The 16,850-nt window shown below is 37.3% G+C and overlaps 1 protein-coding gene across 1 annotated transcript in view; it reads left to right on the plus strand.

The window, feature by feature from the left end:
• Positions 1–8,762, plus strand: part of Atg4b (Autophagy-related 4b) — a 39,174-nt gene extending 30,412 nt beyond the window's left edge. The window contains exons 6-7 of the mRNA XM_083117721.1: positions 5,735–5,931; positions 8,431–8,762. Of these exons, the coding sequence (XP_082973847.1) occupies positions 5,735–5,931; positions 8,431–8,625 (392 nt within the window). The 3' untranslated portion in view covers positions 8,626–8,762. The remainder of the gene's footprint in view (positions 1–5,734; positions 5,932–8,430) is intronic.
• The last annotated feature ends 8,088 nt before the right edge of the window (positions 8,763–16,850 follow it).

Here is a 16,850-nt window from a genome sequence, read left to right on the forward strand (position 1 = left end):
TACCGATAGTGTTAATGATTCCCACCAGCACTGATATTTCAGGGTTTTCACAATAGTTACGAATGTTACTGTAGACATATTCCATTGCAACTGCATCATATTAAAATTAATCATAAATTCACTTGCAAGTAGGGTTGAGCAGATGATGATGCTAATGTATCAGTATTGTAAATTATGAGTTGAAATTTATTGACCAATACCTGCAGATGCTTTTCCCATATTTTGGTCTTTCATGGGGCCCGCAAAAGATCTGCTCAACAGTTTCACAGTCCAATTATCTTGGAAATTTTGCAAAATTCAAAGTTTCCACTTATTTTGCACCAGTATTTTGTGATTGATTGATTTGGTTTATTTTACTTCACTTTTCTGCCACTTTTGACTCATCATGAAAATGAGGATGAGTGATGATATGATGAAACTGATGAAAGGACACTTCCAAAAGTCGTATGAGGACCAGAGGAATGTAACTTCAAAAAATGAGGTTTTGGCTTCTATTTGGAGTCAGATTGATGTATCTTCACTTACAATCCTTAGAGGTAATGTGGAGTCACATATCTCCAATTTACTGACTCTTTTTAAGAGTCAGACATATTCCTAAGGCTAAATTATTTCCTCTCTCAGGAAATTTGATAAGTTGGAGATACAGTCAACTCTCGATACAATGACCTTTCACAGTTCCCGGGAAAAGGGTCGTTATTTCGAAGGGGTCATTATTGGAATTTGCACCAATTTTCAGCTTAAACAGAGCTTAAATGGAAGCAAAGATGCCTAGGAGACAGTAACACCATTTATCCTGATAGTTATACAACCTGTTATGCACATGATGCGTGTTGTGAGAAAAAAATAGAACATGAAAATGTCTTCACAAAAAAGGATTTAAAATAATGTTACTTTCTTTCAGTTGTCACAGTTGTTGCTCTTCCAGGAAATTCTTACAATTCTAGTTCATGAGAAACTCGTTTGCACTGACACCTATGGAAAGGAAAACAATCTCTCTCTTATTGCAAGCGAAACTCGAAGAACCTTGACACCAGTCACACTGGCTCCAGCAAAAGTCTGTAGATAATCGGGCAAAATGAATGTTGGATTTTATACGGGTCTACTGGAGCATTGTCTGTTACAAGATTAACTGGTAAGATAAGATCTCTTGGGAGAAACAACACAACCTTTCTAGGCACCAGACAAAAAAAAAGGCAGGGCTGTAAATTTCGTTCTGGTTCGGCTGTGTAAAATACATGGAAAAAAAAAGAAGTCATGTTTTCTTTGCTTCAACCAACTTCATAGTCACCCCCCTCCCCCATTCAAGGGAACAGTCCCAACTCCTTCCTCGACTTGCATTGTAATCCAGCGTGAAAAAGGAAACACACAACTTGCGATCTGTTTTCACCCAATGCATATTCTAGGACACGTCATTAAACAATGTCGCAGTCGATAATCATTCGGGTTTGGAATTGTATTTAACTTTAAACTGTATATTTAGTCCCGATTAGCCCATCAGCATAAAATAAACTCAAATCAAGCTTAATGAAACCTGTGCATTCTTAGATATCAAAATGGGAGATCTTTATTTACTCTCACATTAATCGATGATTTAATGTTGGATTTAGGAGTATTCTCGATGTCAAACATCTGCTCCTCCAAACGTTTTCCCCTTGAAACATGTTCCTTTAAATCAGTCCCAGCGTCAGTTCCTACATTGAGCACTTTTTTTTCTCCAAGATGAATGGTTCTGAAGAGAAGCGGCGATTATATTGTGTGCATTTCCTTCCAACATGCTCCGAGTGTTGAGGAAGTTTATTCTTGTCAGATGCAAAATAAAATTTACAGTTTTGCTTATCAGAAGGTGCAGAACATGAAGTTGTTTTAACTCTTGTTTTTCTTTCTGGAGATCGAATTTCGTTATCTTCAAATCAAAACAGCTTTGTGAGATTCAAAACAATGACATTTTGCTTCACGCTGGATGAGTCATTGCTGTTATCGGGAAGCGACAGCTTTGCAGACACTAGATATACACTGGCGCCAGCTGCAGCATAAAAACAAAGAGACTAGCTGGAAGTTTGAGCAACAGGTGGTCGAAGAGAAAATCCTCAGCATTTTAAGATAACGCAACTGTCGAAGACGAAACTTTTATCAGCAGTGTGAAGAAGAAAGAAATGACCCTTGCTTTACGTTTTACTATGCAACAGACAATAATACGGGCAATAATTCCTATGCAGTAAATAGCATTAAAAGAAAAAAATAGGACCTGAATTCTGCAATTATCACATTGCCCCTCTGACATTGCCAGCACACCAGTGGCGGAGATTGAGGTTTTGTAATTGTAATTTCCGTTTTTTTTTTGTTTTTTTTTTTACAAAGTTGTGGCACGTGCATCACATATCCTCATAGAGTGGTTGTTTGTCTTTGCTTCCCTCCAAATTTGGTCCATCCAGCATCCATAGAGCCGACACTAGAAGCAAAATTCCAGACGTTGTCCCGAAGCTGGTAACACTGCCGCTTTTTTATAATCTTATAATTTTTACTCAAGAAGTATCAGTGTGATTTCAACGAAATTTTGCGTGGTTATAGGAGTGTATCGCCCCTACATACTACTTTTTCATTTATGTCGGTCTATTGAGGGGGGGCACAAAAGAATTCAACTTTCTTCTTCTTTTAACACTAATTATTGGAAGGCACAATGTATAAATTTTACTTCCGTTACAAGCCGTATCTTGAAGAAAGAAAACCAAACCAATTTCATCTGTCTACGACAATTAGTTCCTGAGTTACGAATTTTCTTTGGTATTTTGTGGCAAGTTTGAAAAGTGCGTGAGTGAAGTGACGTCAGCTCTGTTCAAAAGTCAGGCACATGAGAGGTCTGATTGCCAAAGGTTAATGAATATTTTGAACAACTTATTATTATTCCAAATGTCAAGCATTGGTAGTTCATCAGGGGTGCACACAATGGGAGATTGGTGGCATAGACTACACCTTAAAAATTTTGCAGGTGGGATTTTCCCTTAAATAAAAATTCAACGTGTAGATATTTTTCTAAAATATATGTAATAGGTTACACCGTGGCACCATGATGCAATATGTGTAATGGGGAAGGGGGAATCAGATTATATGTGCTTAGTAATTCATTTTCTTTACCTGATTCCAAGTCACTTTTGCTACTATTTGCACTATATTTAATCCATTAGATGATGAAAAGGAAGGATTTAGGAAAGGGGGGGGGCAGATCATGTAAAGTGTTCAGTAAAGCTAAAAAAGTGACCTTCAGTAATAGGATAAAACTAAACACATTGTTGTAATTAAATACCTTGTGGAGATTATGACATTATGTGAAGAGATGGGCACCCCCTGCAGTAGAGTGGTATCTGCTGCCGTACTTATGAGATAATCAGGATGTCATATAATCACAAAATTGGTGCAGAATTAAAGCACATCATGCATTTTTGTTTAATTTCCAGGATAATTTTTATTTTACAAAAAGTGCCAGGTGGCATTTTTGTATACTGTGAGTCTGGAAAAGTATCAGCTGATGTCATTGACTAAATTTGAACAGATGCTTTCCAATACTGATTCTACGGATATTGCCTAATAGAAGTACATTGCATTGACCCGGTCTTTGGCCCATGTCCTTTTAAGATTGCATCATAAGGAAGAACTAACATTTGACATTTGAAATAGAAACATTCAAAATTCATTGTGGATGCATAATAGTGTGTAGTAAATTGATTTTATTTCCAGGTTGCGTCTACCATACAATAACAATGATGAAGTGCATGTTACTCCCTATCAAATATAAAAGAGTAAATACCTAAAAAGTATAAAAAATTCACAACTTACATCATGAGTGAGTATAAATTTATCCAAACTACGTTTCGGAGGTCAATACTTCCTCCTTCTTCAGGTCCACATGAATATCTAGACACCAGTCATGGTGTCACGTAAAAAGTGTTATATATGGATATAGGTTGAAGGCTAGGGTAAAAAACACTTATAAAAACCTTTGATTCTGACAAAGTAAAAGTTCCTGTCTTCCTAAAAAGTCTATATTAAAATACAAAAAGGTTTAAAAGCAGGTCCACTGTAGTGGCTCAGGAATCCCAACCAGCTGTAGGGCAAAGCGTGTGGGAAACGGTCTCCGTACACAGAGTTGAAGGTTACCTCCCCTCCATGGGACTGATTCCCGTCAACTCTGACTTCACCAATCCAAACCGGTGCATATATGTGCAGCCTCATTTTCTTAAAAAGTGGAATAAAGCTGGTAATGATTACGCTGAGTTGGGTTTTCATGTCACCGTCGAAGTTTCGAGAGCTGCGGAGGAGGAACGTGAAGTTTCATTGGATTGGTGACGTGAGAGTTGAGGGGAATCAGTCCCATGGAGGGAGGGGAGACAACCTTCAACTCTGTGTACCAAGACCGTTTCCCACATGCTTTGCCCTACAGCTGGTTGGGATTCCTGGGCCATTACAGTGGACCTGCTTTTAAACCTTTTTGTATTTTAATATGGGCTTTTTAGGAACACAGGAACTTTTAGTTTGTCAAAATCAAAGGTTTTTATAAGTGTTTTTTACCCTAACCTTCAAATATAAAACTTTTTATGTGACACCATGACTGGTGTCTAGATATTCATGTGGACCTGAAGAAGGAGGAAGTATTGACCTCCGAAACGTAGTTTGGATAAATTTATACTCACTCATGTAAGTTGTGAATTTTTGATACTTTTTAGGTATTTACTCTTTTATGTCTACCGTACACTGTTTTGATCTGTAACATGTAATCACATTTCATAATTGTTGCTCTCACTTCCATGCAGTACAGTCTAGGCCAACCACACTCGGACATCCCTGCCCACAGCTAGCATAATCCTCTGTGGGGCCGCTAGTTTTGTTATATCCTTATGTGTACTGAGAGCTCCTTTACAAGCTCAGCTTTTAGCATGGTTGTGGTATACAATACTTCTCAGATACTGTATTCTTTCAGTCTTGGTAAGGAGTCTGTCTCCACATAATGTGTTTTAATTGAGAAGGCTTGTTTTATTTAAGACCTGCCCTTCACATCATTATTGATAAGGGGCTTGTTCCCATATATCATGGCAGGTACCGAGTCATCCTGTATTTTAATTGCAATTAATTATCATTTCATAATCGCTAGGGAAGGAGTTTTGCATAAGTGTACATTTTTTAAATTCAATTTAAACATACATTCAATTTTGTGTATGTGCACCACTTTCGAAACAGACAGAAGAGGCTCATGTTCACTAAAGGTTAAAAAATGGAATTGTACTGATGCTGAAGCAAATGTCCTGAACTTATTGGCAATTTTATTTCAAGTCATTACTCTCCCACGGTGAATGAACATGGTGATGGACAATTAATTTAATATTACTTTTGCCGTCAGCTGTACGTATGCATTATAGTTTCTCCAATTACAATTTCCTACTCTAGATTCCATCAGGCAAAAGTGGAACTTTGTTCAGTCATGGTTACTTCTGGGTTGTAACAACCTCATTGGCTTTCAATGAGATCATTAAAATCCACAAGTGTCCGTGACTGTACAAGAATCAAAGAAGAAGAGAAAGCTGAAGTTTTATGCTGGTAAACATTTTGTGACTTTTGATAACATTAAGGTTTTGGACAAATTGATCCTTTGTCAGTTTAATATTCAAATGAAAGGAACTTGTGCTTCCACTTAGTAGCTCTGCGGGTGAATGGAGTTTTTATTTGAGTTTTCCTGTTATTTCAGAAGACAAATTGATCCATCTTGATCCACATTATTGTCAAGAGATGGTTGATGTTTGGCAGCCAAACTTCTCATTATCGAGCTTCCATTGTAGATCTCCACGAAAGATGAACATTCAGAAAATTGATCCATCATGTTGCATTGGTTTCTATTGCAAAACAAGGGAAGATTTTGATCATTTTGTAAAAAGTGTTAAGAAGGTGAGATTCTTGTGTATATTTATGAAAACAAAGTAATTGTAAAAATGAAATATAAGCAACATTCCTTGTAGTGGTGTGTCTTGTATGTACTCAATGTTTCAACATTGGTCTCTTTCAGGAAGTGGTAAAAACTACATTACATTAGTTATAAAAGGAAAAAAGTATGGCTGAGCCGATGTATTAGTTTCAACCGATACCAGTAGCATTAGTATCCAGGGGTGCCCATCCCCCCAAGGCCCATGACGCACTCCTCCCAAAAGGTAGAACATCCCCCCCCCATTTATGCCGAATTAATTACTCAAATTATTTTTCAGACCAAATTTGCAGAAAAATATAATACCAGAGGTGCAACCACAATTTTTTGTCTGGGGGGTCAAGTACCAAGATAAACGTACCAATAATAATAATAATAATAATAATAATAATAATAATAACACGATGACGTCAATTTCACATTAGCTGATAATGGAAATCAAGCACACAAACTGTATTTTTTCAATGGCAGAAAATGAATGATAAATGCATTCCAAAGATCAAAGATACATGTGTAACTTTCATGTACAACATATGTTTTACACATATGCGACATAATATAGAAAATAGATATGCAACAAGCTAAATTGTTGTACGTATTCAAAGCTTATTCAATACAAATGTACAACACATTATTTAAATACATTACATTACACAAAACATGTAGAATGCAAGCGAAGCAAGCAAAAAAATTTTTAGATCCATTTTTTGCAATTGAAAACAATGTTGATTTAATAGGGTGCAAATAATTTCACTGGAAGCCATGGCATTCCCTCTTTTACAACCTTTTTTTTTTAGATCATTCTGCGCCCATAGCAGACTCCCGGTGCCCCTAGCTACAGCTCTGAACTTGATGAAAATGAGAAAAGCAGATAATGCGAGCGAAGCAAGCAAGAAAATTTTACAAAATTGATTTTTATTTGCATAAAATTTGAAATCGAAGGGGTAATTGCTCCTGTTTCTCTCCCCCCCCTTGCAGGTGCCCTTGGTCGTCAATGTTTGCCCCCCCCACCATGATCCCCATAGAATTGACTTCCATCGAAGTTTGGGGGGGCAATGACCCCCTGCCCCCCCATGCGGTTGGATCATACAGACATATTTAAGCAATATATGTTTACTTTAGATACTTTAGGCTCACTGCCATTGTTAGTGTCAACCTTATTCTGCACAGTTGGTCTGCTCGACTAACCTTGTATTAATGTGAACAGCATGCCCCCCCCCCCTCATCCAAACCAATTCTAAAGGCATAAGAGGTGGTGTTTCCAACCCTATTGCCATGATCACCCATAGGTAGGTAGAAAAACTAAACATAATAACCAAAACTAAAAATCAATAACAATCAATCAAACAATACGATTTCCGCCATTTTTGTATGAAGGTATATAGAATTGGTATAAAATTTTGTCCCCCAAAAAAATTCCCATGATGCAGGCATGTCATGAAACCCCCCTGTGGGCACCCCTGTTAGTATCAGAAAGTATCAGTTGGATTTTATTTATCGATATTGGTCGATACTTTCCTGGCATTTTGATCTTTCACAGTGTGAAAAAAATGCCACATGACACTTTTGTGGAATCGAATTATCCTGGAAGTTGTGCAAAATTTGAAGTTTCCATTTATTTTGCACCAATGTTGTGTGAAAAACTGTATTTTGTGATTCGTAACAGGTATTTTACTAATGTAATTCTTGAATATTTTGAAGTAAAACTCTGGTAAATTGATGCTTAGAATTGTAGTGAATCTCACCCACTAATATTGTAAACAACATTTAATTCTTACAGTTTTCAAGCATCTGTATAAGTATCAGTGGGAATGAGTAATTGGTTCAGCCCTAGTAAAAAGGATGACAGTTGAATATGGTGTGTCAGCATCTTTTGGACTGACTATGAGACCGACACACCATGTTTCAAGTTTTATGTACTGTGAATACATTCAAGAATCTGCTTTATGCATTACTATGGCTGTGATTTAGATTTTACTGCACTGCCATTTGCTTATTGGCCGATTGGTATCAATATCAGAAAGTATCAGTTGAAATTCATCTAACAATACCAGCAAATACTTTTCAGGTATTTTGGTCTTTCATGGGGTTCTGCGACATTTTTGCAGTCAAATTATCCTTGAAATTATGCAAAATTCAAACTTTATTTTTATTTTGCACCAATTTTGCGAAAAACTATATTTTGTGATTACATAATATTTATTTTAATATTCTGATGAAATTGTTGAATATTCTAAAGCAAATTTCTTGGTAAATGAATGCATGTAATTGGCGGAGAATATTTACACACCAATATTGATTAATATTTTGAACAAATTGTTGCAATTTTCAAGTATCTGTATCGTTATCGGTGGGAGTCAATAAGAGTATCAGCATCGGTATCAGTTCAAAGTGGTATTGGCTCAGCCCTAGAAAAGGCTATTTTTATTTGAGAATAAACTGTATATTTTCCTCTGTAATTTCAGCTCCTGTGTCCACAAATGCAGAAGGCTGAGTATCCCATGTTTGTTTTTGTTGAAGGACGAAGTTCAGATGCTGTAACTGTGCAGAAATATATCATTCCAGATGAACCTTGTAGGGGTGGCCGTAATACTCGTGAGGAAAATAGTGATGATGATTTAGAGTCGGAAGAATTTGAAGTCCTTGGAGTATATGAATAATATGTAGAGTTGCGATGATTTTGTTAGTGCAGCTGTTACAGTGATATATATTTTAAAGATAGTGTTTGAAAGAATCGACATAAGTGCATGTAAGATCTGGAAAGATGAATCTTCAGAACTTTGTAATGTAAAAATAATTTTAAAAGAAAGAAAATTTCATAAGGTAAACTGTGGGTGATGTTTGACTGTGTTATAATGTGCAGTGTATTTAATTCACACATTTTTCTTCTTATAATAATTTGGCAGGCTAACAACATGTATAAATTTGTTAATAAAAGGACAATGCTACAAATAATATTGTTGTTATAGTCTCAAGAGTGTAACATGGCAAATTAGGTTATATTTACAGCTTAAATGAGAGTCCTACTGGAAAACTTGACAGTGTTATGTCATTGAGACTAATCAGCATCATCAGATGTCTTAAGTACTATGCTGATGACTTCTTCACTGCCGAGCTTCAATCGTTGATGTGCAAATGTGGACATCAGAGTACTGCATGGGACCACTTTTGCTTGCTCATACTTATTCGAGTCTCCCACCTTCGAGCAATAGAATATTTTAATGTGACAATAATCATCTACGCAGAAATGTAGCATATCCACCTTGGTAGTTTCAGCCCACATTCACCTATTTCATTTTCATATGTCCCTGTGTATTAGTAATATAGACTAACTACATTTTAACATGGAGATGATGACTGTTCACTTAAGTTTCAATTTCACTGCATTTATTACTTCATATCCATATTTGAGGGTCCACCACCACAGACAAGTAACGGTTATACATGTACTGCTGGGCTTCGAGTGTATACTGCTTATTTTACCTGCTTGAGCATTATTTGCTCAACAAATCCATATGTCAGTGGTTCCCAAACTTTTTTGTTTCACGGCACCCTTAGCATTTCAAGATTTTTTCCCATGGTGCCCAAGTCAGAATGTAGGCCTATATAACACTTGCAATGCTCAGTTAGTGTGGTTAAGTTGCTTGTCTTAAGTTAAACATTTTATATGTAAAAGGTATGAAGTAAGCACATATTTGGAACAATCATATCATACAGAACATTAGAACAGATGTAGTTGACTTTTTTGGCAGTTTCAATGTGATGCCGCTCTTAACAAAAGTGCTGCTTCAAGATTCAATGCAGTCACTAGAACACCACTACAGCCAGAGCATCATTCAAATATTCAAACATGAACATTGACCTTTGACTAAAGGGACAATTCTGTGAACAAACTGATTACCGACAAAGGGTTCCATTTTTCTCACTTGCCATAGCCAACTTATTTGTAGAAAACTGTGATCCATCATTGTTAGACTCGCTACTCCTCTGTGCATGGCACTGTATTGGTCATTTCATGTGAAACTGGGGAAAATGGGCAAATTTGCCACCACTCCCTCAGATTTTGATCAAATTTGCAGCATACGGTCCCTCAGATTCCCTGAGAATGAATGCATGTAATTTTTCACCGAAAACAAAAAAAAATAAAAAATAAAATGGCTTTCACATTTCATTGATTATCTCTGCTGCTAAATGACTTACAGAGGTTGGAAAACACTCATTTTGTAGGTATTAGACTTTTGCATATTTTCCCACATGACAGTAATAAGTGAGTAGTATACAGGAAGCATGCAAGTGAATAAGTGGCTTGGCAGGAGGTAGAAGTTGTTTCCACTTCTCATTTCTTCCTTCCTCTTCTTTCTCTTTCCTGCATGTCTCCTCATTCTTTTCCTCTCCATTTGCTTCCACTCTTTCTCTGCTTGAAAAGTCAACCACTATACGATTGATTGGCTTATTCTACTTCAATTTTCTGCCACTTTTGGCTAATCGCAAAGATGATGATGACTGATGATGTGATGAAGGGACACTCACAAAGAACACCCATGCCCAGGTGGGAATTTGAACCCAGAACTTCAGGCATTGTAGTGTGCTGTGCTAACCACTCTGCCACAGAGGCCAGCTCCATTCTACGAGTTGGTATATGTCCAATATGGCTGATTTTTCAATATGATTTTTGACCCTGGCATAATATGAGTGGATCAAAAGGCTAATACAAGAGTGTTTTTTGATGTTTTCATAAAACTTCAAATTTTCGAAATGTTCCAACTAATGTTAATTGAACTTGTCAATGTAATGAATACATACATTTGTTAACTATATCTTGAAATACACAAAAAATAATTTGTGAACTAAATGTGAGTAATAACTGCAAATGTCTGAGGTCAATAACACACTGACAAGATGGCAAACCACTTTCCATGTGTTGAAATATTGAATTCAAGAACATTGAAACTAAATGCGAGTAATACTGCAATCCAAGGTCCGTGGAATTGTGTTTGCTGCCTGCTTCGGAAGGTCGGTTCGTAACACCCCTTTTTGGCAAGCCGTGGTGGTTGTAAAACTGTAACATCATAGAGATGAAAGGTCACTGGGGAAAGCTGGGTATTCACTAGTTTTAGCAAGGGAAACTTATTTCTGTGTTCTTTCCTTGCTCTTGTATTCGTGCATTTCCAGTTATTTTTGTATGTGATTCATATTCTAGTGTCTCAGTGGTAATAATATCTCATGGTGCTGTAAGCACATCTCCACACTGTCTCAAGAAAACAAAAAAAAGGGTCAGGGTCAATCTTTCAACCGGAGGGGGCAATATTTCTCCACAGTAAATGCCAAGGTCATGAGTTATGTTATGTGAATCATATTCTAGTATCCGAGTGATAATATCTCACGGTGCTGCAAGTGCATGTCCACATTATCTCAAGAATATTCTGATTTTGTTTACCATACATTTCCATCTGATGAGAAGTTCCGGAAAATTGGGAGAGCAAATGCTTTCGAAAAGACAAAATTTCAGGTTGCTATCATTTTTTACAATAATGTTACGAACATGATTTAAAATTTAAAATCCAAAATACTAGGAATTACACCAAAGAAAAGGCTGAAGAAAAGTGCCATTCCTACATTGATAATTCGTTACACGTGAGCAGGTCATGATGATAACAGCATTCGTGCAAGATGTGTGAACTAGGGACGGCCAAATCTGGATTTTTTTTTTACTACGGAGTGTACATGATTCTGAAATGAGGAAGACGAAACTTAAAATACACCTTAAAAGCTTTGCTAAATCAGGGTAGCTACGAATTTTTGATTATGAAATTCCCTGACTTTTCCAGGTTTTCCAGACCAGAAATTAAATTTTTCCAGACATGTTTGTCGTCATGACTTTTGCTTTTGAACCTCATGTTTTTCAATTAAATATGCAGGCACGTTATTTATTATGAATATGAATATACACAGTTATTAGCTGAAAATTTACTAAGTGATTAATACAATGCTATTCAATGAAAAAATAAATAACTATTTTACTTCCCCACTTTCACTAAGTCATTACAATTAAGGTGGTGTAAACAAAATCAACAAAAAATGTGGCATATATCAAAGCTTTACAATATAACCTGTATACAACCTCAATTATATCAATACAAATGAGAAACAACATAAAATTAGGTCATGTACCTTTAGAAAATATGCAATAAGTTTAATGATTATATTTTTAATTTATTGAAAATAGTACATATTTCGGAAATTCAGAAAGTGAATGGGGCCGGTGACCAACCATACACCTAAAAAAATATATACGCTACGCAGACCATATTTGGAATCAAATATCTCCATTATTTGAGTTTTCCACGTGCTGGAACCAATTTTATATTATGGAAAACATCGAAATCTGTCTACTACAACCTTTGTCAGAGAAGTTCCAGGACTGAGCTCTTAAAAAATAATGTATTCAACTTAGGAACTAATGGTCCTAGGTTTTGTCAAAATAGTCCCCTTGGCTATCTATACACAGATGCCACCGTTTCTGGAGGTCATGGAAGCAAGCAGGGAAAGCTTCATCTAGGATACTTCTCAGCACATCTGTCACAAAACCGTTTGGATTGCTACCAATATCTTAATGACGTTTCCCTTTCAGCGGTGTTTGCACATTGGGAGACAACAAACAATCAAACGGTAACTGGTCGGGTAAATATGGGGGATGTGGTAGAGCAGAGATACGATGCTTGGCCAGATATTTCTCCTCTGATACAGGAGTATGTGGCCTTGCATTGTCGTGCAATAAGAACCACTGCCCAGATGCCCACAAATCTGGACGGCGCCGCAGAATTGCTTGACGCAAATGTTTCAGGACGTCAATATAAAGGTTTTTGTTTATCGTTTATCCTTCAGGCAGATATTAATGGTGCACCAAACCTTTAGCTCGAAAAAATGGGATTAACATTGTCTTTGAATCATCTTGCACTGAATCTCTGCCCTTCCGAAACCTTTTGTGACATTCAAAGATACGGCTTTTCGATCATGCCTTGTCACCAAATGCTGTATCATATTCCATGTTTCACTAGGGGTTTCCAAGCTTATCAAAAACTTAATGTTAACTCTCTGCTCGGAATGCACGTCCATCACGGCACTTGTGTAACTTCCAACTAAATGCGCCAACAAGGCAAACAGTGGACTACTAAGCACAGCCCTGCCACCTAGTGTGTTTACATGGAAACACTTTTAAGGCCATTTCTATTCAGAACACATATCAGGTGCATTTCTTGTGTTTGAATATTACATGCAAAGAATAAAAAAATCAGTCCTGGAACTTTTCTGACAAAGGATGTAAAAAGGTAATAGTTCCAAATGTTTTATGATTTTTTTCAAATTTTCCTAGCAGGAAGACTATCATAGAATTTTGGCAATCATTGTGACACGAAATTTGAACCTTGCTTAAAATAATGGGCACTGTTTGGATTTGAAAAAAGTTATGTTGAAAAAAAAACCTTCAAAATGACCTTACGCAAGCATACACGCTTCCCACGGACAAGGTATTCTCCGGTTGACAAGCTACAGTCGACAGTTTTTAAAAAATAAATTCGTTCTACATGCACAAAACACGTGCATATTCGAATAATGACATCACAGATATTGCATAAAATCACTAATTTCTCGGGTGTAACACATCTCTGCAATGTAAAAACTACGACAACGAGCAAATGAACTATACCCCGCGACAGGTTAAGTTTGCAGCAACTTTTCGCATATATGGACCAAAACGTGCGCGCAGAATATAGTTCCGCTGCAATACTGCTGATTTTCTCACTGTATGAGATATGAACAGCTCGACGGTTGAGGCAAGACTGGCACGGAAGATTCTCAGCGCCGTTCTCGCGCGGATTAATACATAAAACCTGCTGTAAACTTAACCTGTCGTGGAGCTTAGTTGATCAGGTTGCTTCTGAACGGGTCGCAAACGAAGGACTCAAATTCAAAGAACGGGTTCACGGGGGGAACGAAGTAGTTAATCCCTTTGTGTTTACTCCGCATCCGCACCCGTCCAGTGTGACGTCAACCACAGCCAGTTACGTGAAATTCGGCTCTTCAAGGCAGAAAGTATTACATTGTCTTTGGTTCAAGGAGTATACAGTTATTGCAGATCCAAAACTTATGAACTGTTCGAAAACCAACTTACTCCGCTTCACGTATCAAAAGAGAACGAGTTCCGAACGGGTGTGTTCTTGAAGAAAGGAAATTTCCTCACCTCACACAAAGCTAAAGCAACATTTTTTTCAGCAAGAAATTGTGAGGATGGCTGGTGCGCAGGTTTCGTCTTGAGTCGCTGGTTTTCTAAGGAAAAAATCTTACTCCTCTCCAAATTCCGGTCTTGAACAGGTTCACAAGAACAAGTCGCAAAATGAACGGACGGTCGTAACGAATCCAAGAACCTAGATCCGAGAATGAATAAACATAGAATCGAAATGCAAAGGAACCATAATTTTGTACGTAACAGACTAGAAGTCATAATGACAAGAAGAGCAAGTTTCTGAACTGAATCTGACTGGAATCACAAGAACCGTATTCGAAAGTGGAAATGAACCGTTCGTTCATTTTGTAACTGGTTCTCCTGCAACTCCAAAATGTGCGTAAATTCCAGAAAATATGCAAATTTCCCTGACTATTCCCTGACCAACCAAATTCCCTGACTTTTCCCTGTTTTCCAGGTTTTCCAGTCGCGTAGCAACCCTGTAAATTCTACCTGAAAAATTGTTGTGAACTGTCTCTCTGAAATTCGGATTACCTCCGAAATCCAGATAGTAAAATTTAGATATTTTAAATTTTCTGGAAACTGAATGATTTTGGCCATCCCTAGTGTGAAGATAATATGTGCAAGGAAAAAGTTTGAGTATGTATGTCTTGGTCACCTCGAGAACAAAAAAATGTTGATCAGTCTTTGTTTTTCATTAGCAAACTAAAAAATCATAAACACACAACAGGAAGTACTTCATGTTTTGTAAAGCAGGAACATTTTTTTTCCGAAATAGATATTAGAACTGCAGTAGGCCCATAGCGAGAATTGATCTCCATGGGGGACTCGTGGGTTATCAGGAGAGGCTTTGTAAACTAAGTCCATTTTCAAAAGTTTAACAGTATTACATGAAGGTAAATTATGTGTGTGTTAATATAATAGAGGACACAGAAAATCTAGAAATATCCTTCAAATAAATACAGTTTATTTTCAATATCTTGCACACATTCCTTCTTCCCACTCATAGCTGAAGCTGAGAGAAAATATTCTAATTACTTCCTGCTACTGAGACTTCAGCTCATGAATCAGATGAACGAATGTTATATATCTGTTCTTTGTATTCTGTGAATTTAACCTTTATCAAGTTTTGAGGAAAATAATATCTGCTGTATACATTATCACTGATAACAAATTTTAGAAATCAGTTTTACCAAACTTTACAGGGGAGCTGATGGCAATGCCAGAGGGCTCAGTCTCCCTGGGCCCCTGACTGGCTATGACCCTAAACAGCAGGATCCAAAAAAAATAAAAGGAGAAAAACTATGAAGCAAATACAGTGGATCGAGAACTGCTCTTTTTCCAGTTCTTTCCACCTAGGGGGAAAACTAGCGGTCAACAGACTTTGACTGCAATCTCAGAGGTCAATAACACACTGACATGATCGCAAACCACTTTTCATGCATTGTTTTTGCAGAGTTCCAGTTCACAGTAGATGCTGAAAATAGCTGCCATTTTCTTGTAAACACAAGTCCACATGCTTACACATGTTCCGCGCCACTTTTCTCAAGGTTTCTGCTGTGATGTATGCAATACAGTTAGACATTTCTTGTCGGAATCCATCCAATGAGTGAGGGTTGTGTTTATACACTATTTCTTTTAAATAACCCAACAGAAAGAAATCTGGAGAAGTTAGATGGGGGGGGGGGGTCATAACTTTTTATTCCCTCAACATCTCCATGCACTTGTTTGTAGTGTGGCATGTGGCTCCATCTTGTTGAAACCAACACTGATGCTCATCCACTTCCAACAGAGCCACAAATTGTTGCACAATATGTCTGTACACGTCACCATTGACTGTTGTCTCAAAGAACAGGGGTCCAACAATCTTTCTTCTCGAGATGGCACACCAGATGCTGATTTTTTTGGAATGTAGCAGTACTTCATGTAAGGTATGTGGGTTTTCAGTTGCCTGAATTCTAGTGTTCTGGGAGTTTATGTAGCCACTTAAGTGGAACCATGCTTCATCTGTGAAGAAAGTCTTATCCAGAATGGCTACATTGTTGTGTGTGAAAGCATGGAACCACAAACAGTATTTACAATGTTTCTCTGTATCTGGTGGTTTCAGCTCCTGGACGACTTTCATGCGATATGTGTGAAGCTTGCATAGCTTAAAGCTTTACGTGTGGATGCAACTGATGCTCCAACTTCTTGTGACAAACGTCCGATAGAATTTCGTGGAGGTGTAACCATTTTTTGCTGAATGTCACGAAGGATTCAGTGTGTGACTACCTTGGGTCTTCCACTTCATTGTCTATCATGCACAAAGCCTGAATCACAAAATCGGCATATAAGATCATACATCACACACTTTTACCTGGTGCCAGATCATCAGTAAATAAACTCCCCCATTTCTCCACACATCTTTAATATGATACTCAAAATATGCTTTCAACAAAGTGATTTGGTGTGTGTGCATAAAAGGCATTGTTCACAAACTCCTTCAAGGTCATACCAATCCCTACTAACTGACTTGCCAACTCATTTAGAACTGTGAGTGCAGAGACTTTTCGAATGCTCTGTAGTTTAGAGAAAGCACCCATGATAGGATTCCAGAAAAAATGCTTATGAGTAGGAATTATACAGCAAAAGACTTTAAAGTAA

Source organism: Lepisma saccharinum, chromosome 2, assembly GCF_977018435.1.
Source record: "Lepisma saccharinum chromosome 2, izLepSacc3.1, whole genome shotgun sequence".
Taxonomy (NCBI): Eukaryota; Metazoa; Arthropoda; class Insecta; order Zygentoma; family Lepismatidae; genus Lepisma; species Lepisma saccharinum.